This window comes from Cyanistes caeruleus, chromosome 3 (assembly GCF_971803275.1).
Source record: "Cyanistes caeruleus chromosome 3, bCyaCae1.hap1.1, whole genome shotgun sequence".
Classification (NCBI taxonomy): Eukaryota; Metazoa; Chordata; class Aves; order Passeriformes; family Paridae; genus Cyanistes; species Cyanistes caeruleus.
The window spans coordinates 59,338,172-59,359,748 of record NC_141703.1 but is presented as its reverse complement, the minus strand read 5'-3'; the positions used below and the strand labels follow the sequence as shown (position 1 = coordinate 59,359,748).

Sequence of the window (21,577 nt, the reverse complement as noted above, 5' to 3'; positions counted from 1 at the left end):
ATAGTTTTGAGGCACATTTTGGTCAATGTTCTCTCTACAAACAGTCCAGTGGACTCTGTACAGGTAAAAGTTCTTTCTTTGTTTCCAGAAGCACCACAGAATCATGTTTATTAGCCCAATATTCATTCATAACCAAATTTTTTTTAAAAAAACTTTTTAAAAAAAAACAACCAAAACAAACAAAAACAACAAAAAAAAATCCAAGATTCAGTCAACTAAGCTACATGAAGAGGTTTTCCTAAATTCTGGTTTCCCCCTGTAAAACCCTCATAATGCAAACCGCTAGGTTACATGAAGGTTTGTTTGAACAACTTCCCTTAGGGAAAGAAAATCAAATTTAATGTTAGATAGGTGGTTCTGAAAGCTATTTCTAGTTTTGTCTGTAATGAGAAGCTGTGCAAATGGGGAAAATATCTTTTACTTCCTTGAAAGTAAAGATTTAATCAGAAACATTGGTTCTTCATTTCACATCCAAATAATCCACACTAGCTCCCCATTACAGATCTGAATCCCCTCTGCATTCATTCCAGGCAAAAATCACATATTATAAATGTATCAATATATAGAATAAAAAAAAATTAAAAATTACTGGTTTATACCATGAACACCACCATATTCTTTCAGATCCTTGACTCACAAATCCCCCTTCACCCTTTCTGCTCTCTTTTGTTCACCTTAACAGATCTCAGACTGAGGCCAATCAATGTTTGTTTAGAGAGTAACTTATGTGAAGCTCTGTGACACTTCAAGCAAAAAATGACAATAGCTGAAAAATCAGCAAAAAGGGTGCATTAATTTTCAAGTCAATAGTCCCACAGTGAACCATCTGCTCCCAGGATTGATCAGTACCACTGAAGGAGGAGGCAGTGAAGGGTGAAACTACTAAAAGAAGTAAACTCATATCTGCACACTCTCCAGGACTCCGCGCCCAACAAACTTTGTGGTCTTTCACAGTTACTCTCTTTGTGGGAATTATTGGGAGAAATCTTGCAGAGGCATAGACTAAAAGGAAAAGGGATGTCACCCTTTCTCTGTTCAAATTCCTGAAGAAACCATGACAGCAGCAGGCAGGAAAGTAGGGAGAGAACACAAAGCAAGATGTCTCTATGGGAGCATTAAAACAAACACAGAAGTATGTGCCCATCCTCACGGTCAACAGAGAGTGTGCACAGGGAGGAAAGAAGTCTCTGCCTGACAGGCATCTGGGCCTGCTGGATAGCCATGCTGATCCTTTCCAACATCCTTAGCTGAACCAGAGTGAGCCACCCTTCTTACAAGCAGAGAAGCCACTGACCTTCCTCTCACTCCAGAGGATCACAGCAGCAGTAAGGACTACCAGCAGTCAAACTGAAGCCTTTCAAACTCAGTTACTAAATTTAAGCAACCACACAACAGGACATAACTGACCAGAGCAGCATGACAGTCCTTTATAACCACTTAAATCTCTGCAGGCATGAAAAACCTCAGCAGATCTTCCCAGCATGGAACTATGCCAGAAGTGCAAAATGACACTGAGGGCACAGCCGGTTCTTCTCGGCGAGCACATCGAGAAAGACCCTGGCAAGCTCTGGACACGCATCGTCCCGATGGCTGCCCACAGAGGGGCTCCTGCTGCTTCCCACCCAGAAAATATATAGGAAGACTTGACATCCACAAGCTACTACTCAGTTTCAAAACCCTATTCAGGTTGCTTAGTGACAATAAAGTAGTGCGATCTCACACAATTTGCAAACCCCAAGCGCTTAAAGGCAAGGAAATGAATTGTCCAAATCATCATAAATCTCATGCTGCCCATCTAATAAACAAATAAATTCTCATCAAATGTAAAAGCTTGCTGAATTCATTACAATAATGCTAACTGTCCCAAGAGTACAAGCTCAGGTTTTGTTAATGTGCTTTCAGTATCCAAGTGGTAAAATATTCCTAAACAGGGATATTATTCAAACAAAAATCTTAGCTAGAAAAGTAATTTTTTTTCTCTTTCTTCATAGTTGTGCAATATATCATGATAATTCCTACATGGTAAAAGTTTTTTAAGTCAACTATGATCTGACTTTATATACAAAATTTTTATGACCCACATCTGATGAACACTTAAGCACCAGCTTAACTTTAAGAAGTAATTAGTCACATAAAAGTGTACAGGGTGGCTGAAGCATTTCAGTATGTGCACAAATGGTGTACTAGAATAAATCTCTTCATTTTAAATAGCATCTAATGTAGTGGTCTTATTTTTATCATATCAATGAAATAATATTTATTTTGGATCAGCATTAAGCTTGTTTGCTGTGATAAATGCAAATGAAATGTTTACATTAAGAAAGAATGAGGCTTCTTTTCAGTACAATATAGAAAATAAAATTTATGGATGCCCCCAAGCCAGGCCCCTTTTTTTTTGGACATTGCTAGCAAATTGAGAGTCATGGCTTGAACTTAGTATTATACAGCTATGGTTACTGCACATATTTAGTAGCCTGTTCTTAAGTTTTTAAAAGAAGATTTTGGAAAATGTAACTGATTTTTTCAAAGCCAAAGGGGAAATGATAAAACAGCAGTGTAAAAAGGTGGCAAATAGAAAGGTTAAAGAAGGAGTTGTCTCTCTTAATAAAGACAAAGTTCAGATACCAAAGTATCAGACTGAAAAAACAGCAAACAAAACTAGCCATGCTGTCAACAACTTTAAGAAGGTATTGACATCATTTCCCCATAGTCTACAAATAATAATAAAAAAATCTCAAAAATTTAATGGCCAGCCAGAACAAAATACTGGTCTTGTGGTTCCTTTGCAAGTAAGCTACTGAAGAACTCTCACAAGACATCAAACTATGCCTTAATTATCCCTGTCAGAGGAAAACAACCAAAACAGCATGACTACAGAGCATTCTATTATACCCAAAGGTCCACATTCTGAGAATCAATGAATCCACACATTACCTTCTTGCTTTGCTAAGATTTTGAGGTCTACAATCGATGTATGTTTATGAACTATAGATCCCTTACCAGAAGCATGTGTCTTGTCAAAGTTCAAAGAAAATGAGAGGAACATTGTTTAAAAAATATATATGTAGTATATATATATATATATAGCCTTTCTGAGTGTTCCAGAGCAAGAACATTGGTCTAAGCTGACTTTTATTGTCTTCAGCTAAAGAAGAGAATTTCAACACTTCCCTCCAGAAAGAGGCTTTTGATAGCCAGACAGACTGTTCTTTTAATCACTACTTCAAATACAAAACCACTGTAATTCTAGGTATTCTGCTTTAGATATCCAAACTAATTTGGTGAGTCCAGCTAGTCATCCAGTAGTCATACAGCAGTCATACAACAGTCTTGCATCCTGCATTCTGATGTAACTGCTGGAAACAATTCAAAATGTTTGCAAATGATCTATATAGCCTTACATGGAGAAAGACCCAGCTATAGAATAGTCGTTTCTTGAGCCCTGGCATGGCTGTTATGTGTCTCTAGGATGCTGCACATGAAGTTCACAAGATAAGGCATCTTAGAAAGGGATTCCCAGTCATCATATATTCTTGAATAAGTCTCTTCTTTTGCCTCTTAAAAAACAGAAGTTTTCCTTAAAGTACAAAATAAATTCAAAGTGTTTCACCTGATCTTTTTCTCAGAAAAGCATTCTCCAGCTCCTTGGAACAAATCATAAAATAATCAAAATCTTGTATTAAAGATGAAAGTGTGATTATCTTTTTTCCACCTTCACAGCTTACCTAGCTGGCTGGGGGGGAAAAAAAAAGGGTAATTCATATTATCTCATGGTACAAAATAGTATTAATACTTTAAAGATTCCAGAAAAGGGGAAAAAAAAAAAAAAAGGAAAATAAAATAAAAAAAAAAACACACCAGAAAAAAAAACTCAAAAGCAACATTCTCTGAAGATCTGCTTGCAAATACCTACTGAAAAATATTACATGCTCCTCCTTTCTTGTACTTAGCTAGCAATTTAAACTTTGCCAATACATGCATCACTAAAATGCCTTCACAGATTTCATTTCAGTTTTGTACAAACATGTGTCAGAATTTGGAGTGGTAATGACCACTGTGCCTTAAATAGTGTAACTCTTTCCATTCTAACCCTGCTTACCTCTACATGGTGTATTCAGTCATTTTTAGCTTCCCCAAACTATTGTGTCTTCGCCTGAAATTTTCCTTTAATGGACTCTATTTTGAAAGTTTATGTAGACACACAGCAGTTAATGAGAAGCAACAAATATTGCACATCATTTAATGCTAAAAACTGGTTTGCTTTGTCCAGGCATACTCTAGAACAGAATAATAGCCATGTGCATACATATATGTGTTGTATGTATCAGGAATACACATCAATGAATATTTCATTTTAAAAATAGGTTAAAGACCCCAGGATGTGGTGAGAGAAACAAATTTGCCAGATTTTACAATAGCTGTGGGGAAAAAAAAAAAAAAAAGTTGCTGAGATATTTTACTAAGGACAGATATACAGTACATTGATTTAATTGCAGAATGAAAATTATGGAAAATACAAATACTGGAAATAGATATCCTGCAGCACCCTTCAGTCTGTTCTCTGAACACTACCTGGTGCGAAGAACTTGAGGATGATTGCTGTGCACTTCCTCGCTGGTGACACTATTCGTATTACTGCAGTTGCAGAATTCATCACGAATCACAATGCATATTGAAGCTGTGCAGAGTCACACAATCCTAATACATATCAAAGATCTCCATTGGGGTAAACTTTGCAACCATGGCATTTTCCTGAGAACTTCTGGTGCATAAAAAAAATCATGTTCCCTCAACCAGAAAGAAATGAACCGCTACTTAGCTGAGTAAATTGGGAACCATTAAAAAGAGCAAAAGCAGATTACGTTGCAAAGAATGATGCTCATGCATTTTAACACTGGTATCACTCAGAGATAGGTGAATTAACAAGCAATGGTAAACTGAGAGAAATGTATAACAGAAACAAACAGGAAGTGACTGCTGGGACTTGGCACTGTCAAATGTCACCATATGGAAAAGGTTAGAAACTTTTTGAAGGCTCAGTTCCTAAATGGCTGGTGTTAAGGCAAATAAAACCACAGTGGGGAATTTAATTAATTTACTTTTATTACTCCATAATGATTCAAGATCTAAAAAAAAAAAACAAGCAACCACTCAGATGAGAAAATTCAAGCAACAACTCTTGCCATTTAACTAAATAACACTATATTATCTCCACTAACTATAACACAGTCATGCTTCTGAACATCTCCCATGTTACAGCAATTTCATTACTAACGAAAACCACTGGGGATGAAAGAGAGGAAGAAAACTTTGTCCCACATACCTTACAAGTGTATTTATCTTACTCAATACACCACATTTTCTTGCATTTCCTAAATTATACTTTCTGCTCCAGAATGTTTGCTTCATGCAAAAATAAACACAGGCCAGATACTCAATGTGGATTTGAGAGCAAAACACATATGCAACAGAGCTTTTGCATTAACTGGACATGGACCCATTAAAACAGGAAGCCAGGTCAGTGATAAAAGTGCTGCTCTTTATATCCAGTTTTTGCACTCCAACAAGAGTGGGAACTGCAACTGTGCCCATCTGACAGCTATACTTCCAAGTGTCCAGGGATTGTTTCATTTATTAATTTTGTGCTGATCCTCAAGGTGAGAAGAATTCAAAGGAAAAAAGTGTGAGCTCTAATTTGAACCTTCCCATCTCAACATGTTCCTGCTATAAAGAATTGAAGCAAGGCCATCTTTTTAAGGAATGTGGTTTGCACTGCAGCAATTAGCTTTAAAGAAACTAGAAGCCAGCTGATGACAGGCAGTTTTCAGGCCGTAGCCCCAAGAACTGAAGTCATCTGTTTAAGGAAGGCACTGACTCTGCCTGTCTTAACCAGCATCCTTAAAAATGAAGAAGCCAAATTTAACACACACATGGAAAACTTTCCATTACTTCAATCTCCAATGTAACCCTGTTTGTAACCCAGTATCATCATATATGCTACTTCAAAACTGTCTGACTACAGTTTTCCAAAGTTCTCATAAAACCAAAATGTATATTCTTAATATGTTTTTTTTTACTAAGACACATTTTCTGTATTAAATATTCAGGTCTCCCAAAATGAGGGGGAAAGATGAGTAGACATTACAAAACCAAGAGTTGTTTCCATTAGGGATTTTGGGTCAAAAGTGCTCAAACTTCACAGGGTACCTGTCATCTATTTATTCACTAGTGTTTCCTCCATGGAACATCTACCAACTCCACCAATGCAAAAGCTTCCAGGACAACATTTAAAGATGCTGGCTTTAATCTCACAGAAGTCCTAATCAGTTTTGCTCCTGATTTCCCTAAAGGCACCTACTACTACAGTGTCACTCTACAGCCAAGTATGGAGCTTTAGCAAACAGTTCCTAGTGACAAACAACATATGGGCCTAAAGAATAGCCCTTTCATCCTTTACACCACTATTTGCTCCCTCCTCCTCGAGTTGGCAGACAGCAACACATGTTGATCTTCAAGTTTTCGGTTTGGAGTAATTAACAATGGCCACATTTTGACACAGATATGCCTTTAAAGTATTCAAAAAATCTAAGCGATAGATATACATAAACTAAAACTACACCCATAACAGAAGTTACAATGATGCCCAGCCATATCACCAATCTGTTTCTCTTAGCAACCAACTGCAAAATTAGTTCCACTGAAAAGAAGTAAACAGTTTGCCAAGGAAGTTGCTATCCAGTGTGGGTAAGCTATGGCAAAACTGGACAACAGTCTTCTAAATAGAACTGTGAACCAATCATTAGCATATCACAAACGAGCAATAAACTTTGGTGTAATTGTATCTGCCAATACAGTACTCTCGCTTTTCATCTTCTCATTCTCTTATTCACCCCCTGCCCTTAGCTAAATAATTAATTGCTTTTATTTAGGAAGCAAAGAGCAAGAGTAAAAACACTCTTTGAGAACTACAGAAGTTAGAAGATTTTAGGCTTCTGTTTGTACTAGTGAAAGGGGTTTGTTCTTGTACATATATTTCCTAAATCTTGTAATACACACAGTAAAAAAATCCACTCCTGTATGATTCTGTCTGCAAAGTATCACCATATGGTAGCTTTCACAAATGATCAACTGTACCGAAACATCTAAAAATAACATCTTCCTTAAGTAAAATAAAAACAATTACCAGCAGAGACTTTTGGGTATCGTTCTGAGCTAAGGAATCAATACCACATCACTGAAATGCTTCAAGTAAGTAAATAAGCAACCTCTGGAGAAAAATAGCACAGTCCTAAATGGCCCACAAGCATCAATGATAAATGCAATATACATGCTTTGGGTTCTTTCAAAAGTCTATTCTTAGATGTAAGACAAACCCAATCCATTTAATTAAAACCTTAGCTTACAAACACTTCCACCAAGTAAGTGAAGCTTAACAAATCTAATTTGAATGAAAGAGACTAGCTGGGTAAAAGAGCAGCTCCCTGATGTTGCTTGCTCTAGTGGTTTCATGTAACCACTGATCACCAACTACTACAACAGCAAACATACAACACCCTTAAACTAAATGGGAGTTGTCTGTCTAAATATAGCTACTTTTAAATAATGCATTGTGAGTTATAAAATAAAGTGCTACTGAATTATTTAACATGGGTCTCATCTTTAACAATGATATATCACTTTAAATTGAAAGAAAGATGTTTATATTTGCAGTTGCATATTGTAAATTGCAACCAGTAAAGCAACATTTTAACTCCAATTATGTCAGCATTCTCCTTTTCCTATAGATATCTGATTCACAGAAATAGAACTGGGACTCAAGCTAAGCAAAAGCAAGACTTGCAGAGCTGTCTTAGATATTCAGGCGATCCCAGTTTAGCATTCATTCACAGGCTTCAGATACAGACTATCCCACCCATCTGTAACAGTTGGCAAGAATTGGCTAGGATCTCAATCTCACAAACCTGAGTTCATAACAGGCATGTTTTCCTTATGCAAGTATCAACCTCAATGAGAGTAAACGCTCAAATGCACCTAACACCACTACAGCTAATGAAGACATCATGTTCTGTAACTTTTAAAACATTCTGAAGACTACCACACAGAAGGATGTTGAAGCTGAAAGTTTGTGTTGCACTACGTTTCCAACACAATGCAACAGTTGTATATTATTTACTATAGTAACCTTTCAGCCAGGCCTAACATCTGTAAATGCAAAATTAACATTTAGCAACAAAAAGGAATGACATATCTCCTTCAGGAGGTTTCAGGAAAAAAACTGCTTTCCACCTTACTTAATGGAGTAACATTACTGTTTAACAACCACGCTTTCTGTTTAAAGGTGGCTGCCTTTTGCACATAGTGCATGAAGCAAAAGCCCAAGGGAAGAACAGCAACAACCGGACAGGACTTCACAAACTACTAACTTTAATGGGTGCTCTGTGGAGGAAACAACACCACATGACCCATTGTGTAGAAATCAAACCCTAAGTGTGATCAGTCCCGGCCTGCATAGAGTCACTACATCCCTCAAAACAGACACTTCCCAGAAAAGCCCTGATCTTCATGTCATTGCAACAATAAGCTCTCACCAATGGGGTTTTGTGCAGACCCCATCACGGACTGTGGACCACGCTTTGTAGAAAGTCATGGGATCCTTCTACACAGCAAGTAAGCCTTTTTCATTATTTTTATGCTTTCAAATGCCTGCTTGTTGATTTTACAGGGGGAAAAAAAATTAAATAAACACACCATCCATGAAAAAAAGTTCGTTCCACTGGGACAACTTCGTCAGCCCGAGACAGCCAAAAAAACTGCATTAGCCTAAAATTTTGACAGCTGCTTTATGCATCTAGTGCCAAGAGCGAGGATGCATAGAAGTTTACTTCTCTTTCCGCGAGGTGCCTTTCAAAGTGGAAGCCGCCTTTCCCTCCTTGGCGGCACTCCCGCTCCCGAAGGGGAGCCCGACGTGCCGCCGCGGGCTCGGTGCCTGCCGCTCTGGCGGGGCGCACGGCAGCGGCCCCGGCACCGGGGGTGAACTAAGGAGGGTGGCTGGCGGCTAGCGAGGGAGGGCTCGCTGAGCCAGCCCACCCGCTCCGCAGGGTGGCGGGGCGGGATCCCCCCGGCAGCGGTGCCCGCCGCCGAGGAAGAGGTGCCGGAGGGAAGGAGGGAGGGAGGCAGGCAGGCAGCCCGCCGCTTCCCCCACACCCAGGACGCCCGGCAGGGCAGGGCGGCTGCCGGGGCAGGCAGCTTCCCCTCCGGCCAAGCGGAGCCCCGCCGCCCCAGGGGGCTCTTCCTGCCAGCCGGGGGCAGATGTGGACGCAACAGCTGGACGGGGAGGAGGGGAGAGGAAAGGAAGGAAGAGGCACGGCTGTCTCACCCCCCACACCCCCCCGCCCCGCAGCCGCCGTCGCTCCCGGGGATGCGGGCGGGATGCAGCGGCCGTCCCCGGCTCCGGGCGAGCCCCTCTTTGGGATGGAGATGGAGAAACCGGCCGTGAAGGCGGCGGGGCTGGCCGGATCCCGCACCCCTTACCTTGCTGCGGATCTGGCCCGAGGTGGACACTTTCCGGATGAGTTTCTGGGGGCCCTCGTGCTCCCCTTCGCTGTCCGACGACTCGTCCGCCGGCCCCGCCGCTGCCGCCGGGGGCTGGGGCTGGGGCTGCAGCGGGATCCCGGCGCCGCTCATCCCCGACTCGGCCCCGGCCATCTTCCCGGACTCCTACCGAGAGAAAGCACACGAGCCCGGCTCAGCCAGGGCAGCCGCTGCCGCTCCCCTCCCCGGGGAGGAGGAGGAGGAGGAGGCGGCGCGGGAGGGTGGGGAAAGAGGCGGTGCGGGAGGGCGGGGACGGGGGCGGCGGCGGCCGGGGCTCTGGCGGAGCGGAGCTGGGCCGCCCGCCCGGCCGCCATCTTCCGCCGCCCCCTCCCACGGGCAGCGGCCGGGGCCGCGCCGGCCGCCTCCGCCCGTTCCTAGGGAGCGGGGCACGGCCAAGCCGCCGGCGAGCGGAGCCGGGCGGACGGGCCCGGCCCCCTTCGCCCCTGCCGACGGGCAGCGGCCCGGGGCGGCCGCCGGCTGCAGGGGGCGACGGCGGCGGTGCCGGCCGGGCCGCCCCCGGCGGGAGGGGGCCCGCCCCGCAGGTGAGCGCCGGGGCCGGCCCGGGCGGCGGAACAAGCGACGGCGGCGGAGCGGGGAGGGGGCCCCGCGGCCCCGCGGCCCCGCACCTGCCGGGGCTCCCGCGGATGTCCCGGCGTGGCCGGGAGGTGAGACGCGGCACCCGAGCGAAACCGGGCGGCTGCCGTGCACAGCCCTTGCCCGTCCCGGCCGAGGGCTGCGCCGCTCTCCCCTGGGAGCGCAGGATGTCTCTTCGGGACTTGGACGGACGGCGTCCGGTGCGATGGGCTCCTTACCTGTGTGCTATTCCTACAGCCAGCCAACCCCGTGATAACTATCCATCAGCGCCGAAGCCTTGGACAGTTTTAGTAAATACATCTATTGCTTTCCAGTGATTTTCTCCCAGCAGCTTAATTTTCTTGTTACTCTGCTCAATTTTTGTATTTGTGAAAGAGCAGCCCTTACTTCTGGGAAAAGAAAGGGTCAGTTTTCCTTTTTCATCTCAGATCTGGCAGCTCGCACGATCTCGAAATGTCACCACATGTTCTGTATTGTGGGACTTCGAAATTATTGTGGCTTGTATGTAGTCAGTGTTCAAAATAAGTGTTTAAATCACAGCAATACTAAATAAAACACACAACTTCTAGCTGCGTGGACCAGATTCAACATAAGAAAGCAATCAATACTTGCGGCTTCTACATTCCCACAATTCTATTTATATTTCCAGAAAGGGAACTGACATCTCTTAACGTGCTCATATAATTCCACAGTACCTAAATACAAAGCATTTAATGAGGAAAAGCAAACAACTCTACAACCTATCCTACACTGCAGATACCTGGCCACAGTCTGAATTTCAAATAGTCCAGAGCTTTTATAGTCCAGCCCATTTCTTTTATTGGGGTTTTTATTTTTAGTAGTGTAGGGGAAAGTAAATGTTTCCATGAAGCCTTGGAGTTCTTGTGGCTTAGTTTTTGTGTTACTGCACCACATACTTCAAATACAATTCTACTAACCACCTCCACATAGGACCAATTGTAGAGGTTATATTTTTAAAAATAGCAAAAGTAATGTTTAAAAAGTCAAAATATCTATTAAATTATATTTTAATGGAATTTTGATCAAGTTACCCACATTCTTTATTAAAATATTAATATGGCCTAAATCCTATCATTAGCACCACAGTTAAAAATTATTGTGAAACTAAGGACTGATTTTGTCTTATCTCACTCCTCTTCACCTGAGAGGGAGTTTTCCATTTTTCAAAACATGGGATCAAGCTTGAGCAGGTATGCATTGCTCTCAGTAGGTTAATTTAGGGCGCAGTTAGGAAGAAAGATAGTTAAAAGCAATGTTTATGCACACTGTGTCTTTCCACCCTCCTTTCTTCCTCTTCCCCATCTTAATTTTGGGAATAGCAAATTATGCCAGAACATGTCTCACTGTAATTCCTTAATTCTTTGGAAGGTAAATGTCACTTGACTACTGCAAGGGAACAAGAAGACATAGTTTCCTAATTAATGCTACCCTATTGCACATAATAGTAATTGTGATTTGAGAAACACTTGGTGCTAACAGAACACAAGCAAGACTGACTAAATTTAATTCAACTGAATTAAATAGCGCTGGCTGAACAGTAGTAGTTACTGTTACAATAAATACAGGTCTTCAGTTTCTGTTCATTTTTAGTACTTAACTATGAGCACTAGTTGCTGCACAGTTTCTGCACTCCAGAGAAAACCTCTCCAGCCCACCCCTCAGAGGGCACCATGCATCTTCATCTGGCCTACCCCAGCGTGCTCTTCCTCACTCCTGACTGTCCAAACACAAAAGTGTGGTTACCAGGAAAGAAGGCACTAGCCTTTCACTTCCAAGCAAGTCTCTTCCATCATATCTTGGTAAACTTCAGAGGGCTATGAAAAAAACAAAAAGTACTAGGAATGTTCTCTTGGGTTACTTAATGTGAAGATTTTAGTAGCAATAACCTAAGTCTGCAAATGATAGGAAATGTCCTACAAGAACAGTTCAGTGAGAATATGAGAACATGGTTTCTGTGAAGTATATAGTGGATTCTGTGAAATTACAGGCTCTAAAGTCTGCAGTTGTTTAATGTATACAGAGTTCTCCAAAATGGAGAAAACAAGTGTTAAGCATCGTCGAAAATACACAAGTTATTCACACATGTTAGTATAGAAGGTTGTTTCTACAAACATATACATTGCCCAGGCACAATGACAGTTTTAAAGATATCACTATTCCCACTTGTTCTTCTTCTCAGAGGTATTAATAGACAATCAGGGTCCAGTCCCAGCCTTTACCCAGATAAAGCTGTCTATGATAGCCATGAAGTTCCCCTCAATAAGGACTTGCAACTTGGCTTCTATCCCTTCATTTCACACCTGGATTTCTTCCAGGTGATTGATGTCAGAGTCAGTATGAGAAATGTTGGATAGCATGTTTCAGCTCAGTGACCACAGCTACAAATACTCCGGCACAAGTGGTACCACTAGACTTCTGCAAGCTGGGCTCTTGAACAATGTGGGACTATATGCAGCCACTGGAAAACACATACAGTATTTGCACATGCTGTGTCTTTCACTTAACAGTTTCGCACTTCTTAGTAATGACCTTAAATTTCCTATCTGAAGCAAGGGAGTAAAAAGCATAAAGAAAGGTTGGCATTTAAAGGAAGATACTCAACTAACAAAAACCAGCTCTGCTGGCATCATTTGTGCTACCACAATTAGTATCAGCTGATGAGCTGCCCTTTATATACAATATATACATATTTACACTGTGATATTGTATACATTTAATACACATGTATACATTGTGAGAACAATTTAACTGTATTGAGTCCCAATAATAGGATAAAATGTACATGCAATGTAGAAAAAAATCTAAATACACATCCACTCTAGCTGCACTGAAGATTATAATACAGATTACTGCACTATTAGATTCCAGACCTAGAACTGATTCCACTTGTAACATTTTTACATCTTTTTTTCTAGGTCACTTTGATATCTATAAACCCAAGGGTAATACTTTTCTATCCTTCGTCTCAGAAAGTTGTTCTGAGGAAATTTGAATCAATAGCATGTCAGATTAGTAATGCATTATTCATCACATTTAAAAGATTTTATTGAATGTTTCCTAATTTTGGTGGTTAGTGATAGCTATGGTTTTCAACTGGCCTCCCCACTTTGAACAAGTTAATTTCAGATCTGCCTCTGTGAACTCCCTCTGCAGATTGAATTTGTGATACTATTCTTTCTTAACTTCCTTACTTAGCAAAGAGGAAGCCAAAATATAACAACATGTATCCAAACCACTGCTGAAAAAAGTAACTACCTCACTTGTGGCTGGTTTGGAATTAGCTAAGGGAATCCTGTAACCTGTAGGGTACAATATTAAAGAAACTACTAAACTATGTTGTATGCTTCAGAGTAAAAAGGTCCAAACCACAGGGCAGGTAATAAATTAAACAGATGCTTTGTGAACGTGTTAGGACTTATGTATGCATTTCCAGAGTAAAGGAAAGCCAAGACTCAGATCTGATATAAAATATGAAAGTTGTGTCTAGAGCTTTGTAAGTCATGTGTTATGCACATTTTGCCTGCAAAGCCATCAAACCTCCCTCTCAAGAATGCAGGGTGAGCCTTAGATTTTGAGTCACTTTTACTTAGCTCCATCATGGGGTCTTAGACAATACTTACTGGATTCAAGAAGAGCTTTTCCACTAAAAAGTGTCCTGTGAGTTAAGGAAAGGACTTTATAGAAATTTGAAGTAGTACACAGACAAGTCCAACCCTGATTGGCAAAGGACTTGTGGCTGCATTTAATGTCCATTCCTTGTTTCTCAGAATAGCTATAGGAAGAGCACTTCCCCATAATCTGACAATTTGCACAGATTATTAATTTGCACAGATTCGAAACCTGCAAAAAAAAAAGTTTTCCCTATCTTACTGCTCTTTGTTTTGTGTTTTAAGTGCAGGGGAGAGAGGTTTGTATACTATGTTTTCCGTTTCATCATTCAGGTCTTCACCTAAATCTCCCTTTGCCCCCATTATATTAAAGAGCCTGCTTATGAGCAGATGTAAAGAACAATGTGGCTCTTGCCACAAAGACCATGTATTTTACCAGCAGGTTACCAGGTAAAGGATTGAGTGGATCAGCTGAAATTACAGTCTTGTAGAGGAAATTGGTGCAGTGGATAGCCTTAAAACTGCATTCATGGATGTACTCTTTAACAAATGCAGCAATGAAATGATAAACATGACCCAAATCCTGGCCCTTACTGGGGGAGGGGGAAATGGAGAAAAAAAAGATGTGCTCCTTGTTTATCTAAGCCGTGTGCACAGAAGGAAACTGGCTTGGATGCTTCAGCCAGGACGCCGCATTTCCAAGCAGAGAGGGGCTGCGATCCATCTGCCTCCCGAGTTTCAGCTGAGTTTTGGATGACGGCAGCAATTTAAATGTCACTGTTTAATAGGATAACGCATTCGCAGGAATTGACTTTGCTGCCTTCCTCCCACGATGTCTTCATCTCTCCAGGCAAAAATCTCGGGTTTCCCTTGCCTGATCCTTTCAATGTCAGCTCCATGTTACCGGAACACACATACAGCTGTTTTCCCTATCACAGCTGCATCTCCAGCAACAGTTTTGGCGCTTGAGGACTGCAGAGGGCAGCGAAGGGGGATGTCCGTATCAACAAAAAATTAGGATAGTAAAAATATATTTGTGAGGTCTATAAATCCTAACAAGGAAGGGAGTGAACTTAGTTTGTTGTGGGTATCTCCAAGGCTCAGTTGCTGCTTTCCTGAGGGTGTGCACACCAAGCCACACAAAGAATGGGTCTCCCCCGTTTGCCATTTAAAACTGGGTTTACAAGTAAAACCTGGACCAAGAAAACGAGTTAGCAAAACATGGTACAGCTATCTAATGGGGAGCTTGGCAGTGGCACGGGTCCGTGCTTCATGTTTCCTCGCCAAGTTCAGGGCCAGATGCAGCCTAGCCTTGACCTCTTAGATAGCCTGAAATCTCCCAAGCAGCTACCCAAAGCCTATTTTTAGCCCTCCCTGCCTGATGTGTGTGTGTTTTTGCACAATGGAGAAAAGCCCAGGAGCGGGACCAGACTGCCCTGAAAAGGGAAATCTGATTTTATCGCCTGCTGAGGATGCCGGTGACATGATTTCCTTTGGTTGGAAGGAGGGTCTTCGAGTTGCTTAAACAAACCTCAAAGGCAGCTCACCGCAGCTTTCCCCGCTGGCCAGTCTGAGCACTCCCCTCCCTCCGCAGCGGCCCAAAGACACGCACTTTGCCCGCACCCCACAAGGCAGGGTCACAGCAGGGTACCCCCAGCCCCGTCCCGCTTTGCCGCCGCGATGGGAGCAATTCCCAGCTTAGCTCCAGAAGAAGGGGGGGAAAGTGTGTGTCTCCTTCTGGAAACTGCCTCCCAACGCTGCTTGGACACGTTGCTTTTGCTAGGCTAAGAGGAGTTCAAGGGTGTCAACATCCAACCCAGCCCCCTCGGCAAAGTTGAAGGCAAGGCTCTCGGTGCTAATCCCAGGCTTTGCACCCGGGCACTGAAACTCAGAAAGGGCAATGAACTCCCCGTCTCCCAGAGGGATGAGCTCGTCAGCAAATGGTCAGACACGGCGGGGGCGAAAGGCTTCCACCCCCGCTCCCCGCGGGGAGGGGACGAGCGCCGGCGGCCGGGCTCTGGCGTGGAGCAGGGTCGGAAGAAGGGAAGGTGGGGCTGGAGGGCACAGATAAGGATGATAGCCCGACCCCCAGGCTGAACAATACAGGCAGGAAAAAGGGTAGGGAACGCCTGTGCAACGGCAAGGCACGCATGTACCTACCAGCTCCTCCCAGGCGGGGCTGCGGGCGCTATAGGAAGGGTACCCATGCTCCTCCATCACCCCGCAGCAGGTCCCCAACCTCCGCGGGGACAGCGCCGACGGGCAGCGGAGCTGGGTCCGCCGGGCTGCGCCTCCCTCCCGCCGCCGCCGCCGCCGCTCCGGCTGGCAGCGCTTCCCCGGCGCCGCTCGTCCTCCCCCCACCCCGGCCCCGCTCCTCCCTTTTCTCCCCCGGCTCTGTCCAGGCCCCCTCCTCCCTCCCCGCCCGGCTCCTTTCCCTCCCACGGCCACCGGGCTCAGCCCCGGCTCCCGGGGGAGCCGGCCTGCAGCTGCCGCGCCGCTCACATCATCGCCGCCTCCCGCCCCCCGCCCGCCGCGCTGTCCCGGGCGCCCCGCACGCCGGGCCCCCTCCCGCCCGGGAAGCCCAGCGGATCACGGGCAAATCGCCTCGGCCGTAAGCCGGTTTACGGCCGCTCCTGCTGTCGGCGCCGCGGAGGGGCCGGCGGGCGGGGATGCGTCCCGCGGCGAGGGGACAAAGCCCCCTCCAGCCTGCCCCGCCGGGACACGCCGCCTCCCCTGGTCGGCCCCGCCGGCCTCGGTGCAGGGTCTGCGGCCCCGAAGGGCCCGGCTAGGTGTTGCGGGGAGCCCCGGAGAGAGAATCGCTGCTCCCGCATCGCCCTGCCCCGAGCCGAGCCGGGGTCAAGGCCCTGGCGCTGGCGCTGCCCTCTGGTCCCACTCCTCCGCGAAGGCTCCGAGAGGGCCGTACTGGGCTCTTGACACCCTTTGGATGTTAAATTGAGCGTGAAGAGGCACCTCGTTCCCCCACAGGGTTGCCGGGTGGTCCCACGGGCACGTTAGGACAAACTCCCTGGAGCCACTTCCAGGGCTCGCACGGCACAGCCACTGTGGAACAGACAGCACTGATGTGTAGGCCATGTCTGACACAGGGGGGTTCGAATTCCCAGGGCCACCACGCCAACCTTATGGAGCAGCAGGATTTCTCTGCCCTCCATTACACCTTTTATTAAAACACAGTGTATATACTTTAGCTTTCTCAGTTTACTAGATACCAGCATCCCCTTGGACAAAAACCATAGAATTACACGTCTAAAAGTGGATGTTGTATCTCCTTTGAACTCAACACTTTCATTCATTTGTTTCTCCCTGTTGTTGTGAAATAGAGGGATATGTGAGAAAGTAGGTCTGGAGGAGAGAGCAAAAAAATGAAGCCTAGTCACCATCCAAAATAATGTTCTTCACTTTCAGCCTGCCCTTTTCAATTTGCAGCTACCATGTTTGATTACAAGAAGTTATCTTCAGATCTACTTGGTAATTGCAAACATGGACAAGAAATTGTACTTCACAAGAAAAAATAACTTAATTCGTATTTGTAATTGTTTTATTTTTATATATCTTCATTTTCTTTGTGCTTTAATGCTTTTTCATAGAAAGAAAAGACATAGTGACATCTGAGCTTTAGCTTTTACAAAATACATCTCTGTACAAAGATGTAGGAGTACTAAAACGATGAATCTTATCTACTCATTTAACTAAGGCTATAAAATACTCCCATGAACTTAAGATGGTGTGCCAGTAAGCCAAGCCCAAAGAATTGCCGCAGCAGCTCAGCTCATTTGAGGAACTGAAATTTCTGCACTTCTTCCAGATGTAGAAAAAGGAACTATTTTTGTTGGTAATAAGTTTATCAGCATGAGTTGATGAACTGCCTTGATGGCAAGAGTGTAACCTCAAAAGGAAGAAAACAAGATGACTTAGAGCATTTTGGTTTTTGGAAGGCAGCTTTCTAAAGCTAATGGTGAGCAACAGTTGCCCAAGGACGTCTGGTCTCCTTCCCTTTGTTCCCTGAGTATGAGAGACTGCTGAGGAATGTTATAAAGGGCTTTACACTAAGAAGGAGTGTCAGAGTAAGATTAGTCAGCTCCTCTCCTCATGATGCACTGGAGGATCTCACATGATGGTTGTTTATACCTCTCGACATCTGGCCTCTTTAGCCTTGGTCATGCTGGAGCTTTGTGGCAAAAGTCACCTGCCGTGAAACGTATGTCATATATAGTCTCTCGCATTCTCTTGCTTGCTGAACCACAAAAATTGAGTCTCTTAAAACTCCAAGAGTCTTGAAGTTACTTCTTCAGTTCACACACTATACATCCCCTTTTGCCCTGAAATTCAGATTCTCACTGTGCCTCCGGCCCCATTTTCTGTTTTGTCTGCCCTGAATCTTAAACCTGTAATTAGATATGCAGTTGTGTTCACCTCATTTCATCCCCTGGAGTTCAAATCTTGGTTTCCATAAGTGGAAAGCTAGTATAGGCCCCAGAAGATTATAACAACCTACTTAGACTGGAGGTGTATTTCAAGGTCTTGTTGAATAAGGACAGGCATCACTTGCTGCACAGATCCTGCTAGGTTTAAGTGCAACCTATGCAATGTATTTCAGCTCATCCCTGCCCTTCTGGGCTCCTGCATGCCAAATCTGATTTTTCAGTTCTTTCTGTCAGGGTGACAGATTTCTGTCTTTGCTAAGGAGCCCTGCCCTGTGTGATTTCCCTCTGCTCACTGAGTCGAAGAGCACAGTTCCTGATGAGACTGAGGTCTCTCTGCTGCTTGACTGAACTGGTTGAAAATCACAGGCCAGGAATTTTGCTGGAAAATTTAATTCTGTCAAAGCCAACAAGTAATTTAAAGACAGATGTCAGAATCAAAGGATTATTTGGGTCTTTTTATTCAGGGTTACACTGCAGCATTTACAGAGGGCCAAGGGAACTGAAGTCAGGCCCAAGGCAAGGATGTGACAACCCATCCTTATGGGAAAGAAAACACCTAAGATATGTTAGTGAGGAGTAGAGGAGCTGCCTGCTAAAGCAAAGAGTGACCAACTGTTTCCTTGAGAAGATGGGAAGTTGGAGTGGGAGAAGAACCCAGCAGAGGCAGTTGGAGCAGGAGCAGACAGTGGTTCTCCTATCAGGTCTACCAAACTTCATCAAAACATCTCCAAAACAGCCTGGGGGTCAATTTCATTTCATTCTGATTATTTCATTTTGTTCCAAGTTGTGTTGTTTGTTTGGCTATTTTGGTGGGGTTTTTTTAATATTTTCCAATTTTTTCAACTCAGTCTAGACATTAGGGGTTGAATTTCTTGGTAGTAGTCTATCTACTGTGTTCAAAGATGCCTCTTCTCTCTCTGTGTCTTTTTTGTTCCCTGCCCTCAATAACTCAGTGAAAACTTGAACAACAAATCAAATGTCTCATTATTTACTTTATTTTACATGAAGTGAACTGAAAATAGGCTTCATTTTCTAAGAAAATTTTGGATATATTACACACACTTAAACATTTGAACTTTGATTCCAATGCTGTGGTTGGACATTCACAGGGTCACCACCACTTAAAGCATTTCTGTTCTCTGGGGGTGAAGAAAGGAGCTTTCTATTTTTTTTCCTATGTTGAGGTGGAAAGTTACTAAAAGAATGAGCCTTTTTATTTTTTTTCTGTATTTTTTTTTACCAGCATTTCATTTAGCATATATGACATTAGCAAGTGCACACTAATTCGTATCAATTTATGCTAACATGAAATTTCCATTTTACTTGGCATATAGTTTCAAAGCTAACTTGGGTAAATTCTTCAAGGCAATTTTGTTCATAATTCTTTTCACTGTAAACATGCCAGTGGGCCCCTTTTTTTTTTTTTTTAAATAATAATTTTGCATAACATTTAAAGTTATAATTTCCTCAACATGGTAGTTGGGTAGTTCCTGCCAGCCAGCCAGGCAGTAACAACCTGCAGTGGGCCATTAAAATGAGAAGTGTAACATGCAGAGCAAAATGTAGATACCTCCCTGGCAATCCTCCAGATGGAACTGAAGTAGCAAAACAGGTAATTTAAAAAATAAAGGTATATTTTTTCAGTAACATCCTGATAGTTGCCTTGAAATCCTCTACTTTCTGTTTATAAGAGCATCTAAACCATTGAACAAATTCTGCATTTTTCCCAGTTTACAGGGCCTACTGTCTGGAACCCACATTGGCATCTGAGAAATGTTTTTAGCCTACAGTTTTCTTTCATGGACTCCCTCCAACATGTGCGTTCTTCTTCATTATTATCATTCTCCTCATTAATCTAACAACTGCTTCAGCACATACCTACCTGTAAGCAACAGGATGGTTTTGAACAACTCCCTTGATTTTGGGGTTTTACAAGTGGGAAATTATTTATGCAGCTGGAAAAATTCTTTTCTAAATGAAGTGCTCTAGAAAGAAATAAGTCATTGAGAAAAAAGTCTTGGGAAAAAGTGTTTTACTAGAGCAGCAGCAGAGCCATGGAAGGACAATCCACCATCCACTTAATTTCTCCTCCAGTGTTTTTATTTCCCTTTCTAAATTCCCCACTCCCTGCCAGTGTCAGCCCCTCCTGCTTGTTCTGCTGGCATGGACCTCAACACCTCCTTCTGAGTGCAAACATCAGGGACTAATGTTGTTGAATGGTGTTTTCCTTACTGACTTTATTCTGAGACATATAGGGGGCTGGTTGTTTTTGTCATCCCACCCCTTTGACTTCTCTGACTTTCTTCTGAGGTCAACAGATACCCTGAAAGTCAGAAGAAAAATGATGTGAAAGCACAGATGGCTGTAGATGTGCTTGCTCAAACTGCTGCTTACCTTCACTAACCACCTTTGCCAGTGCTCTTGACTGAGGCCACATATCTTTTATTTCAGGATATTTCAGGTGTGCCAGGCTTAAGACATCCCAGCTCTGTTTCATAAAAACACCTTTGGAAAGAGTAACTCACTCCAATCTCTTAGACCCCTGTTGACCAGGACTTTAGATCCCTCCTAGAGGATGTAGTTAGTAATTGGCCTAAACCTGCTGCCTGCAATTTGTATTTCATTCTCCACAAATATGTGGAATCCATTCCGTGCGTCTTCACTAATAACTTTTGGTGGGTTTAGAGGTTGTTGTCACAAACTTTTACTCTCAACCACCCTAATTTCATTCTCATCATTGACCTCTCAGCTCACACTTCAGAGACTTTGGTTGTGGTTTGCTTGAAATGCAGAGCCCATTGGACATCATGCTCCAGCTGAGGCCTCACCTTAAGTAACATCAGCCTGGGTTTGCCCAGGTGTGATGGACATACTCCTTGATTGATCATTCTGACCATTGATGAGGATATTTAGACATCTTTCCTGTTTGTGTGTAAAGCAGGACTTCCTCCTGGTGGCAACTGTTTAGGTCTGTGAGCACCAGGGAATATTTCAGGTGAAACAGGGTTTCCTAGGAAAATATCACATCAGTGTCAAAAGCTTCGGTGACTCTGTCCACAGGCCTGATTTGTTTGACATTATTTGTCCTTGAAAAGCCTGTATTAGTTACACCCCTCTCTGTTATGTTCTAAGTAATTAGAAACATTTTATTTTTAGTTTGTGAAGAATATAAGTTTATGTGATGGGTCAGTAATTCCCAAGTTCCTTCTTTTTATCCTTTTTTAAAAGTTTCACTTCATAATACAAGACCTGAAATGATTAAACACAGGATGTATTCTAACCTCACTTTTACATATGACCCAAACACCTCTGATGGAGCTT

At 43.5% G+C, this 21,577-nt stretch overlaps 1 protein-coding gene across 4 annotated transcripts in view; it reads right to left on the bottom strand.

The window, feature by feature from the left end:
* DGKH (diacylglycerol kinase eta) overlaps positions 1 to 16,171 on the bottom strand; it is a 156,134-nt gene extending 139,963 nt beyond the window's left edge. For 2 of the 4 annotated variants that reach the window (XM_086881206.1, XM_086881207.1), the window contains exon 1: positions 9,532 to 9,929. Coding sequence is in view for 2 of the 4 variants with exons in the window: in XM_086881204.1 (XP_086737330.1) it covers positions 9,532 to 9,717; positions 15,975 to 16,031 (243 nt within the window). In the remaining 2 variants the exon portion in view is untranslated. Of the gene's footprint in view, positions 1 to 9,531; positions 9,930 to 10,217; positions 10,400 to 15,974 lie in introns of those variants that run through there. The other 2 variants (XM_086881204.1, XM_086881205.1) reach the window with 2 other exon arrangements.
* Positions 16,172 to 21,577: the final 5,406 nt, after the last annotated feature.